At 41.7% G+C, this 12544-nt stretch overlaps 1 protein-coding gene across 5 annotated transcripts in view; it reads right to left on the bottom strand.

Moving 5' to 3' along the window:
* Positions 1–1335: 1335 nt before the first annotated feature.
* The window catches only part of PRICKLE1 (prickle planar cell polarity protein 1), a 127021-nt gene continuing 115812 nt past the window's right edge, over positions 1336–12544 (bottom strand). For all 5 annotated transcript variants that reach the window (XM_074403093.1, XM_039472462.2, XM_003926660.3 and 2 more), the window contains 6 exons: positions 11517–11630; positions 10738–10875; positions 9921–10124; positions 8170–8356; positions 6369–7232; positions 1336–3199 (listed from right to left, as the gene is read on the bottom strand). In XM_074403093.1, the coding sequence (XP_074259194.1) occupies positions 2343–3199; positions 6369–7232; positions 8170–8356; positions 9921–10124; positions 10738–10875; positions 11517–11630 (2364 nt within the window). In that variant the 3' untranslated portion in view covers positions 1336–2342. The remainder of the gene's footprint in view (positions 3200–6368; positions 7233–8169; positions 8357–9920; positions 10125–10737; positions 10876–11516; positions 11631–12544) is intronic.

Raw genomic sequence — 12544 nt, forward strand, 5'->3', positions numbered from 1 at the left:
CAGGTTCTGAAATTTTTTTCAGTATCAAGAAATCTGCTAATACATTGAGAGGTCATGATGGAACACTCATTCTCATACATTAATGTAAGTCAGGAGAATTTCTTTTGGAGAAAATTGGCAATATCCATCAGTCTTAAATACATAACGTTTGTCCTAGTAACTATGATGCTCCCAGTTTATGTGCACGTGCCAGTGCAGCATAATGTATGAGGAAAGTCAACTCCATCATTAAAAGACTGGTTAAGTAAGGGTATCTCCAAAAGCAGGCTAGTAAGCAGTCACTGGAAGACTGGGTAGACCTATATGCACTAATGTGAAATAGAGCTCACTACCACTTATAAAAGAGACATTTATATGAACGTGCTTTGAATGTCTGAAGGAGACAGTAGAGCTGGGTAAGAGTGGTTACTTCTGGGGAGAAGCACAGGAGGACTGGGATGAAGAGTGGAAAGGAGATACTATATCTGACTTTTGCTGTGTTTGAATTTCTATGTCATGTGTATGCACTTCTTTTTCATTGCTGATGGTTTTTTAAAGACACCAGACCAGGGAATGATGTGAGTTACCGAGTGAAGAACTCTATCACCACTGGTACTTTTCTGAAGGGAATCTGTGTAGCCCAGATACAAACCCTTGGGTGGGAGGGCTATCGACCTACTATTCACTGGTTTACCCATTGGACTTGTGTCTGTCTTCCCCAAGGTCAGATTTTTCCCACTCCAGTATATGTGGAAAAATATGTCTCCGTGTCTGAAGCCCTGTTTCCTGCCTACAAGTGGGGCGTATGGACATACGAGACAAATGGGGGCCTGTTAATGGTAAAGCAACTGCAAAATAAATCATGCCTGAACAGAGGTACAAAATGGAAGTTACCTGGATACATTTGCAAAGATTTATATTAAGAAAGGTAGTTTTGTTATTCATTAAGCGTTTATTAAATACCTCCCTAAAGGTTCCAGATGCCACTAGAACCTTTAGTTGGTACTGAGATGTATATGCAAGAATGGCACATATCAAAATATCTGCTCATTAGTTCAGATCCAACATAATTTTTCCTTGAACCAGAACCTCATCTTAACTTAAAGTACTCAATGGCATAGCATCCTCTAAAGATTTTAAAACAAAAACATAACCAGAAGACCCAGTTTTCAAAATTGCTGTTAAAGGCCAACATATTAGCGGAAGGGAAGGAATAAAAAGGAATAACCTTTCTTAAAGTAACAGTCTACACAGTCCTCTGCCACAAAAGCAGATCCTTGTCATTTCCCGTGAGAGAATCATCACCTTGCTGAGAATGAGAAAGGCACCCCCGGCACGCAGGGGGAATAAAACCCATTTGCTGAAACAGCTTCTACTTGTTTTTATCATTATTCCAGGAGTTATGTGTGTGAGGGGTTTTTACATTTATACAGTTTACATTGCTTGACCCATAAATAACACATGTTAAGATTAATAGGGCCATAGTTTCTTAAAGAGTATTTACATAGGCCCACCATGCATACAGAGCCTTTTTTAATATTGGGGGAAAAAAAAAATCAAAGTTGACTTTTTTCCATCACTAGGCAATATAAATTTGACCATCTAAATTTATAAACCCTGACTAAAATACAAGCAATCAGTTCATCCATAAATGCTGTTTCTGGTTCCTTAGTAAATCTAGCACTGCAGTGTAACAAATGGCTTACAATTCAGGGATATAAAAATATCAGCTTTAAAATCTGAACTGTACAGTATATACATTAATATTTGCACCGTTAAATTAGGAATACACTTAAGTCTATGAAATACTATGTTATAAATAGCAATGTTTTTTGTTTCCAATCTGTAGCTGGCGCTGATACAATACAATGTTCACCTGGCCAAAGAGGGTTGGAGGGGACAAGTTGGCCTCACACTAGGATGCACAGTGTTAGCTAGGTCATCGTGACGGGCATGCCTCACACCAAGACGGACTGTCAAGACCTGGGCTGACCTGACTTACATAAATGACAAACACTATTGCTTTACAAAGGTGGCTGGAGTTCTCCATCTTCTAAAATCAACACCCCGTCCGATCCCTTTGAGACAGCATCTTGAGTATTCCCTTGAGGACTGGAAACCAAAGCAGCTTTATCAATCTGTAATGCACCGGTACCCGACAGGCACAAGATGCCATCCAAGGAGGGTAAATTGGAGAAATCACACCTTTCGAATGTTAATCTGACACTGTAAACAGCTGCTGAGTTCTCATTTACATGGCCAAAGAAAGCACTTTAAACTATTTTCACAACTTTCCTAGGGAAGAAAAAGATTCAGATGGTTAATGGCTAAGTTTTAAGCAAATGCTCGCCATCACTACTTGGTTAAGAAATAATACAATTTTTGCCCTTGTGTCCCTTTTTCTTCTTGGATTTAGTCGTCCTCTGACCAAACTGAGGGGTGGGAAGTGCAGACGGTGGACTAGAAAGGTCATCTGTATAGTAGGCAAATCTCTGTGGCCGGGGTTGAGGAATTGGCTGTCCAAGAAAATACCCTTCTTCTTCTGAGTCAGAAGAGGAGGAGGAAGAAGAACACCAGGAATCATCATCCTCGCCATACAGTCCCAGAAACCGATTCATTCCTGGGTTCTGCAGGCCATAATCGGAAATGGCATGGGCGTACGGTCCATAGAGATCAGCGTTCTGGATATATGCTTGGATCTCCCGAGCGCTTTTATTCTGTATAAATTTCTCATAGTTATCGGGGGTGTACAGCCGCAGTCTGTCCTTGGGAGAGTATTTTCTTTCTGTAACAAGATTCAGGGCATTGTCAGAGCGGGACTTTCTACTTCTCCTGCGGCGGTGGTGATGAGACCTGGATCCCCGCTCTTCAAAATGGTAGACGCGTCTACGAGTCCTTTCACTCATCGGAGGCTGCCGGATTTCGATATCATAGTTCCCATTGTCAATGACATCATCGGAAAACTTGACCTGCTGTGGTCTGGACTGAGACTTGGACCTTCTGAGCACTGGCAGATGTACTGGTTTCTCTTCAGGCAGGATTTTTTCTGGACACAACTCTGAACTTAGACTCTTTAAGGACTCTGCACTCCTGTGCAGCATGGAAGAGTTCAAAGTTCCCATATTGCTCATTTTCTCACAATCTTCTGTTTCCATCTCCTCAAAATTTTGCAGAGAATATAACGATGGCCTTGGCTTGCTTTCTCCATCCACCGAAGCCCCTAGAAGAGAAGCCAAAACAAGATGAACTGCTCAGTCATCCTAAAATTCGACAGTTATTAAAAGCATGCTACTGAAAGAAAACATTTCACAGAAAATTTCCAATTTCAATATTTGATTAAAAGCCATAGAGAAAGCCAACATATATATACCAATTGAGAAGTGGTATAAGTGTTATTGTTACAAGGGGCACAGCCTTTTATTTTATTTTATTTTTAAATAAAGATGGGTTTTCACCATGTTGGCCAGGCTGGTCTTGAACTCCTGACCTCAGGTGATCCATCTACCTTGGCCTCCCAAAGTGCTAGGATTACAGGCGTGAGCCACCGCACCCAGCTTTTTTTTTTTTTTTTTTTTTTTGAGATGGAGTTTTGCTTTTGTTGCCCAGGCTGGAGTGCAATGGCGGGATCTCCGCTCACTGCAACCTCTGCATCCTGGGTTCAAGCGATTTTCCTGCCTTAGCCTCCCAAGTAGCTGGGATTACAGGCATGCTCCACCATACCTGGCTAATTTTGTATTTTTAGTAGAGATGGGGTTTCTGTGTGTTGGTCAGGCTGGACTTCAAACTCCTGACCTCAGGTGATCCACCTGCCTTGGCCTCCCAAAGTGCTGGGATTACAGGTGTGCGCCACAAGGCACAGCCTCTCTTAACAAACCTGGAGTCAAAGATTAGTTACAGCATGTGGCATGAGCAGCAAAAATTTAAGAGCTCTTCATAGCAGCCTCATTCATTAGCATAAGATGTAGAAGCTTCTGCCCCTCAATCCATTAAAGCCACATTGCTTCATTTGAACATCTTTCAAATCAATCCCTTCCTTGGCCTCCATCATGAGCTAGTCTTCCTCATCTTATACTGAGATGAGTGGTCAGCAAACTACAGCTCAACAGCCTGTTTTATTGTGTATCAGGTTTTATTGGAACAGCCACATCTATTTGTTTACATATTGTTTATAGTTGCTTTCTACAGTGGCAGAGCTGAGTAGCTGTAGTTGCACCAGAGACCGTAGGCCTAAAAAGTGCCATCAAGCAGATTACGGAAAAGGTTTGCTCAACTCCTGACCTAGACTTTTGTCCAGTCTTTTCTGCCTTCTAGCTGTAAAATATTCCACTTCCAGATTAATCTTCTATTGAAACATTTCTCAAAACAGATATTGATCTCTTTTGACATAATAGGGCCAGGCATGTTAAGATAGATACATATAGCCTAACAGACTGTAAGTGACAAAGGGAGTGGTGTGAATGGTTGTCAACTGGAGACTATTTAACTTCCTACTTTTTAAAGGGAGCCTATTTTTCAGCCCATTATTGTCAAGGAATGTCAGGCCCAAATTATGTTTCGTTTCTTTTTTGAGACAGAGTCTTGCCCCGTCACCTAGGCTGGAATGCAATGGTGTGATCTTGGGTCACTGCAACCCCTGCCTCCCAGGTTCAAGTGATTCTCCTGCCTCAGCCTCCAGAGTAGCTGAAATTATAGGCAGGTGCCACCATGTCTGGCTATTTTTTGTATTTTTAGTAGAGACTGGGTTTTGCCATGTTGGCTAGGCTGGTCTCAAACTCCTGACCTTAGGTGATCCACCCGCTTTGGCCTCCCAAAGTACTGGGACTGCAGGTGTGGGCCACTGTACCTGGCCAAATTATGTCTATTTCTGATACTAAATTTAAAACTCTTAGCACTGGGCCTGGCAGAGAGTCTCGCCCATCATTCTTCCTCAACTCCCCTTTATTGTAGTCCTTATCTATGACAAGTCTGCAGAAGCCAGGGGCGGGGGCAGGTAGCAGCTTTGTCTTACCCCTCCTTGTCACTGCAGTGTCTGGCACAAGTCACTCCTGGCAGGAGGCAGCTACTAAGCCTTTCCTGACTACATTACAGAAAAATTACCTTCATGAAAGGGCTAGACGTCAGTAGTTTGACTATAAAACTAGCCATGCAACAGAACCATTTCTATAATCCAAAGACTTGCTGGAAGTAAGTTTCATCATGTCCTGGGTTCTAGATCCAGTCTTGCCTTTAGAACCTATGTAATGTTGGGCATTTAGCCTTTTGGTAATTCGAGTTTACTCGTTTGTAAAATGCAATTGTATCATCCACTCTATACAGCTCAGGGTCATTTTAAAGATAAAATGTGGATAACTGATATGACTGTGCTTTGAAAACATTAAAATAGGCCGGGGCAGTGGCTCACACCTGTAATCCTAGTACTCTGGGAGGCTGAGGCAGGTGGATCACCTGAGGTGAGGAGTTAGAGACCAGCCTGTCTCACAAAAATTAGCTGGGCATGGTGGCAGCTGCTTGTAAGGATGAAGCAGGAGAATCACTTGAACCCAGCACCTGGGAGGCAGAGGTTACAGTGAGCTGAGATCACACCATTGCACTCCAGCCTGGGTGACAAGAGTGAAACTCCATCTCAAAAAAAAAAGAATTAATATTTTATAATCTAAATAAAAAGTATTCAGCTGTTTTTGAGCTGCTGTCACAGGGCAATACAGGAAGATGTTTAAAAATACATGAGCTTGTAAAGTGTGACAGCCAATTGTGGTATCTTGAAATCCATACAGCATAATCCAAGCGTACAGTATCTTTCAGACACAATCCAGTTGTAGACTCCTTCATCCAATCAGTTTCCTTCTCTTCAAAACAGGGATAATAAAACCTATCCCTAAAGACTGTACTATAAATATATTTTATGCATATGCACTCACCTGTACACATGTTTGTTTTGCTAGTGTTTGGTATTTAAGTAAAATTCCTTCCCTTGATCCATGGTTTTGAATAACATACAAATCCTACGCATGCTGAATTGCAATTTTTTTTTTTGAGACAGAATCTCACTCTTGTCACCCAGGCTGGACTGCAGTGGAGCAATCTCTGCTCACTACAATCTCTGCTCCCGGGTTCAAGTGATTCTCCTGCCTCAGCTTCCCAAGTAGCTGGGATTACAGGCACCCGCCACCACACCCAGCTAATTTTTGTATTTTTAGTAGAGAGAGCGTTTCACCATGTCGGCTAGGCTGGTCTCAAACTCCTGACCCCAAGTGATCTGCTGACCTCAGCCTCCTGAAGTGCTGGGATTATAGGTGTGAGCCACCATATCCAGCTGGAATTGGAATTTTTTGAATACACTCTGTAGCAGCTCCTTTTTTCAAATACCCCATAATCCCTAGATTACATACCTGTGATATTGGACAATGCCAAAGAATCCATTGAATCCCGAACACTTTGCTCTGGTTTCAGGTCTGACAGACAGTCCAGGGAATCTTCATACCACTGTGTTTCATCATGATTATAACCTGAAGCCCCATGGTCCAGATCCAATTCCTGGAGCCTTCTACTGCTTGCAGGGCCTGGGTGGCTGCCATAAGCAGAATCGCCCAGTCCATCTTGTGATTGTGCCCAGTACATATCAGACTGGTATTTTTTACTTGCAAGGCTCTGGTTATTTTGCTTTAACTCAGTCTTATTTTTAACCACGTTATCAGATATCCAATGCTCATTGGCTCGAATATCCATCTCATTGGGCTGTGGCTGAAAGAGGCTTTTATCACCAAACTTGAGGAGGAGCTGTGTCATATAATCTTCATGATCAGCCCATTCTTCAGGGTCTTCTGGAGTTTCATGCTCTACTCTGCCTTTCCAAAATTCTTCACTGGCAAAACTTGTTCCTTGCCTGGAGAGACTCAGATCATCCAATTTTCGAGAGAGGGTGTCATCAGCATTGCCTGAGAGGCCAGGAAACTTGTAGTTCAGAGCAGGGGATAAGAGGAGAGACTGTCTACACTGATCTGCTGACCGGCTGCTCTTGCCCATTCGGACACTTCTTCGGGAATCTCTTGATCGAGCTGACTGAAATGCAGAGTCGGAAGAATCGGAGGCATGGATGTCTTCACCGAGACTGCATGTTTTTGAACAGTAAATCTGACCCTGTTTGGGAAGGAAGGGACATCCCAACAAAGAGGCTTTACACTGGGCACAGGAAAAGCATGCTTCCGTGGCATGCCAGTGCTGCCCGTCATAGGTCATCTGTGCGTGGTCCACACCTGTTTTGAAAAGGATAGAATGAATAAACAGGTTATAGTTTATTGCCTAAAACAAGGAATAAGGAAGGAATGAAAAAAAATAAAGATGATGGGCATGGGGGAGCTCTCAAGTGTAATGGAAATGTCCGTATCTTGAGAGGGGTATGGGTGACACCGATACAATTAATCTGAATTCTTTGTGGATTGTGTATTTGTGAATTTGCCTACTTATTAACATTTATTCATAACCCCAAAACTGATATTTGCAACACTGTCATGGTCATTCGCAGATGTAGAGTGGTAAAAACATGCATTGAACCAACACGCATTAATCCAGGAGATGTTCTGCCTTTCGTTTCGGCTCTCATATTGTAGACAAGTATCCTATTCCTGATCTATTTACTGCCATGTTTTCTGCATTTCTGTGCTTTTTGTTGGTGAGTTTCCTGCTTAAAATGACCCCCAAGTATAATGCTGACAATGCTGAAATGCTGTCGTATTCCAAAGTACAAGAAGGCTTTGATGGGCCTTATGGAGGAAAGACATGTAATTAGATAAGCTCCTAATCTTGAGTACACTACTACTGGCTGTGAGTTCAATACTAATCCATCAACAATGTGTATTCAATAAGGAGGTAGCTTTAAGGAAAAACACACGTGAAACAAGGTTATGTATTGATGCGTTGATGAAACTGTGTGACCAGAGGCTCACAGGAACCTAACCCTATATTCCCCCACGATTCAGTGTTTGCAGGAACTTTACAGAACACAACTATGGCGAATAACAAGAATCTACTCTACGTTCATTTGCCAAAGCTCATCAGCTGGAACACATAAGATCTGGATATTTCACTGTATGTAAATTACATCTCAACTTTAAAAAACAGAAAAAAAGACTGGATAATCCTAGACAGACTAATGGCTAGGCGACAGGGCAGATGGGGAGGCTGTGGCCTTACCAATATGTTCCCCACAGGTTTCACAGTACTCCGCATAGAGAGACTCAAAACAGCCGCAGCAGAAGGGGCGGCCATCCTTCATGATATACCTCTGTCCTCCCAGGACCGTTTCACACTCGAGGCAGCAGAAATGTTTCATGTGCCAATGGCGACCCTCAGCTTCTGTGCACTCGTCAGCAAAAATTATCTTCAAAAAGAAACGTGAAACCAGAGAATGAAAGGAAATCATTAGGAACTATTTTAAAGGCCAAGTAACTATGTTTTCTGGGCAATGGACACACACTGGCTCTTTAAAAAATCAGATAGCTAGCTTTGTTTCTTCGAGATAGAAGCTTAAAACTAACTTCATTTAGCTACAAACCAGAGCATAAATTGACAGTGTTGAAAAGAGAAATAATACATGCTTGCTTCAACTTTAAAAAAGCAGAATTCTACATTGGAAATAATTCACTGGGTCATATTTTTGCTCCCCAATAACATTTCCTTGGCATAATCTGGCAAAGAACACATTAACACAGAAATAATTTAGTGTAACAATTTGGTGTTTTAGTAGAAAGAAAACTCATAAAAATGTCTGTGGACTCAACATAGTTATAGCTACAAATGCTGGAACTGAACGAACAGCAGTTCTGTTGATGATGCTTTATTTGCCCCGGTGGCCATCTCCAGATGAAGGATTTTTTATTTTTTATCTTTTTGAGATAGGGTCTCACTTGTAGCCCAGGCTGGAGCACAGTGGCACAATCATAGCTCTTTGTAGCCTCAAATTCCTGGGCTCCAGCCATCCTCCCACCTCCGCCTCCTGAGTAACTGGGACCACAAGGGCACAACCACCAGGCCCAGGTAATTAGAAAACAATTTTTGGGCAGAGATGGGGTCTCACCATGGGGTCCAGTCTGGTTCTTTTATTTTTTTATATTTTTGGTTTTCAAAATATGTTCAAGTAGCACACTTGGAAAAAACGTGTAAAATAAATGTATAAAAGTAAAAAGATTATTGTCATAGACTGGAGACTAAGAAGATACAACGAGTAAATGCAGTGAGGCACTTGGGATTGATCTTGGGTAAGAAAAGGAACATCCATTTAAAAACGGGAAAATCTCAACAAAGACTATGGTTTAGTTAATAGTATTACACTGATGTTAATTTCTTAGTTTGATACATACAGTATGGTTATGGGGAAGCTGGGAGAAGGGCACGCAGGATCTCTCTGTAATAGCTTTGCAACTCTTCTGTAAATCTAAAACTATTTTAAAATAAAAAGCTAAAGGGAAAATTTTTTTCCTTTCAAGCCATGATCCATTCCCACTTTCACCCAGGGTAACTACTATTAACTTGGTATTTGTCTTTCCATACTTTTTCTGAGTATAAACAAATACCTATATCATGTTGGTTTTTTAATCCTTAAAAATAAGACCATCTTCTACATGCTCTTCTGCAACTTATATTTTCTCACAACCCACTGAAGACATAATACTTACCAAAGTACAAAAAAATTTGCTTTCCGTTCTATGTTATTAGGTAGGTGCAAAAGTAATTGCAATTTTAATCATTATGGCAAATCTGCAATTACTCTGCACCAACCAAATATAGATTATTCCATTGTATGAATGTACAAGATCATCTTAAAAATATACACACAGAGCAAAATCCAGGAAATTTTAATATTTTACTTAGATGAAAACAGTGGAATATTGGCTTAATCTAAGCTTATTTTTCCCAGTGTGAAAGGATGAACTTTTTTTTTTTACCTCGTCACATGCTGAGCACCGTGGTTTGAGCAGTTCTGCGTGGTGCCTGCCACAGTGAATTTTTCCATCCTGATAAAAATAGATGAGGTCGACCAGCAGCTCATTGCACGTGAAGCAGACAAAACAGGATGGGTGCCAGCACACACCAGGGCCCGCGCGGGAAGCGAACACTGCAACTTCGCCTCCATTTATCTTCAACCCGCACTACAAACAAACAGGTTTGAATATAAAAGGATCATTCTTAAAGATGGGATTCTCAGGCTTTCCTGCATTAGGACACATTGCAAATTTGTGAGGAATGCATTTATTTTTGCCTCCTCTGTTAGTGATTAAGTAGCTCTTTAATGCTGGATTGCTGATGGTTCTCCACTGTAAGGCACATGCCTCAGACATACTACGACTGTTTTTAAGGACAGTGTAATCTGATTCACACAAATAGTGGTTTTCCTGTGCCAGCCTCCTGCTGGATACATTTCTTACTCTGAAACTGCCAGCAAAGATCTGAATGTCTTCATTATGTTTCTGCATCTTTTGAATACGAGGTGTATCCTAGCACCTACCTTCATGCCAGGATCCTACCAAAGGCAGGATTTCACCCAATGTTTGCATAAGGGCGACTGACTCCTGCTGTCATACACAGCAGTGTAGCCAGCTACAAATATGAAACATGAATTGCTATTTAATAAAAAGCTAGGCTGTCTTTCTCTTATTTTTTTGGAGGCTTTCAGGCCCACACCTCTGCTAGCCCAGTCACCTACCCCCAACTGTCCATCCTCATCACTGCCACAAGCTATGCGTTGGAGAAGGGGCTGCCCACCTGCTCACACACAGCATGCATGACTGCTCTGGACAGAAGCTTAATTGTTCCTCTTCCCAGTGCTTCTTTCTTGCGCTGAGCACTGAACACCTGCAATTCTTTTTTCTCTTCTTCACTCAAAGACTGGCAATACCGCACCTTCACAGAAAGCAAATCGGAAACACCACACTGAGTACACAGTACTTCTCACCAGTTCTCGACTTCCAGAGTTAGAGTTTCAGGAAATAAAACAGTAAGTTTAGCTCGCCGTGTTATGCCTCCACAATTTTAAAATGATACCATATCTGAATCTTACAGCCTCTCTAGAAAGGGAAATGCAATGTGAAGAAACAGTCTCTTTAAAATAATAAATGTTTAATTGAAACCCTTATTAGTACAGGCATTTAAAAAAAAATAAGATACTAATCTTTCCACAAAAGGTTTAAACTTGTTAATTGCCACTTTTACTCTCCATTCTACATGCACTCAACTCCATTGCTGGCCTGAATGACCACCAAGCATTCACTCTGGATGCAGGGGCAGGGAAATCTCAGGAATTTGTAGGTTCCTAATCATTGGTGGGTGGCTGCAAACACTATAAAAACCAACTTGTGTTAAGTTTATTACGCTGATACTTTACCCTCTCTTCGCTTTAAGAATAAAAGCTGTATTCTCTGGCCAAATTTTAACTAAAGAAAGGCAAAAGAGCCCTAGCCAGTGAGGAGTTGGGGTTTATAGGCAGCATCTCAACGCTTATGCATTTTTCTTTTTTCTAATTAGCCTTCTTCCCGTTATTTTACCTCATTATCATGTGGTGGTAACTGGTACAAAAGCTGTTTAATCCGATGTTTCTCTCCAGGGCTGTTAACATAAGGAATCTTCTCCTCTGGTAAGCAAGCAAAATAGAGCTGGATCTGCATAATAGATAGTTAGAATGGCATCAGCATACAGAACTGAGCATCTCAGCTCACTTTTATCTTGAAAAGTTACCTTTCCCTAGGTACAGGGTTTGACTTCTTGTAGCTAATGAGAAGACCAGCTCTGAGCCAACTCAGCAGAACTGCAAACCTTCCGATAACTAGCACCCAGCTGCTAAATTGCTCTTCAGGAATGTAATTTGTAGTGACAATTAGGCACATCATAAATTATGCACTATAAAATATGCACATTTAAGACTACTATTCCCGGTGGTGTGACTCACACCTGTAATCCCAGCACTCTGGGAGGCCAAGGCTGGTGGATCACATGAGGTCAGGAGTTCGAGACCAGCCTGGCCAACATGGTAAGAACCCTATTTCTACTAAAAATACAAAAATTAGCTGGGTGTGGTGGTGCACACCTGTAAACCTAGCTACTCAGGAGGCTGAGGCAGGAGAATCGCTTGAACCCATAAGGTGGAGGTTGTAGTGAGCTGAGATCACGTCACTACACTCCAGCCTGGGCAAGAGAGTGATACTCCCATTACAAAAAAAAAAAAAAAAAAAAAAAAACTCTTCCCCTGCCAACCTTCCAAGGATCAGCCAAGAGATCAGCAAGAGTGAGTGTCCTAGGTGAATTCTGCAAATTACCACACGGACTGTGTGAAACAGTCCAAAATCTAGCCACTACACAAAATATATTTAACTTGCTCTCTGAATTCTACACATCACAAAGACAAAAGCTGTTTTGCTGAATGTTGTAAACTCTTCTTTATCAGGTCCTCTCAAACATCGGCTTTCTTTGCTTCCATGGGTGGGTGCTATTTTCTGAATACCTGGAGTCAGCCTCCCCAGGGAAACAGGAGAGGAGCCATATTGAGCTGTACTTGGCTCACTCTGAAAGGAAAACT

This window comes from Saimiri boliviensis, chromosome 7 (genome assembly GCF_048565385.1).
Source record: "Saimiri boliviensis isolate mSaiBol1 chromosome 7, mSaiBol1.pri, whole genome shotgun sequence".
NCBI classification, from domain to species: domain Eukaryota; kingdom Metazoa; phylum Chordata; class Mammalia; order Primates; family Cebidae; genus Saimiri; species Saimiri boliviensis.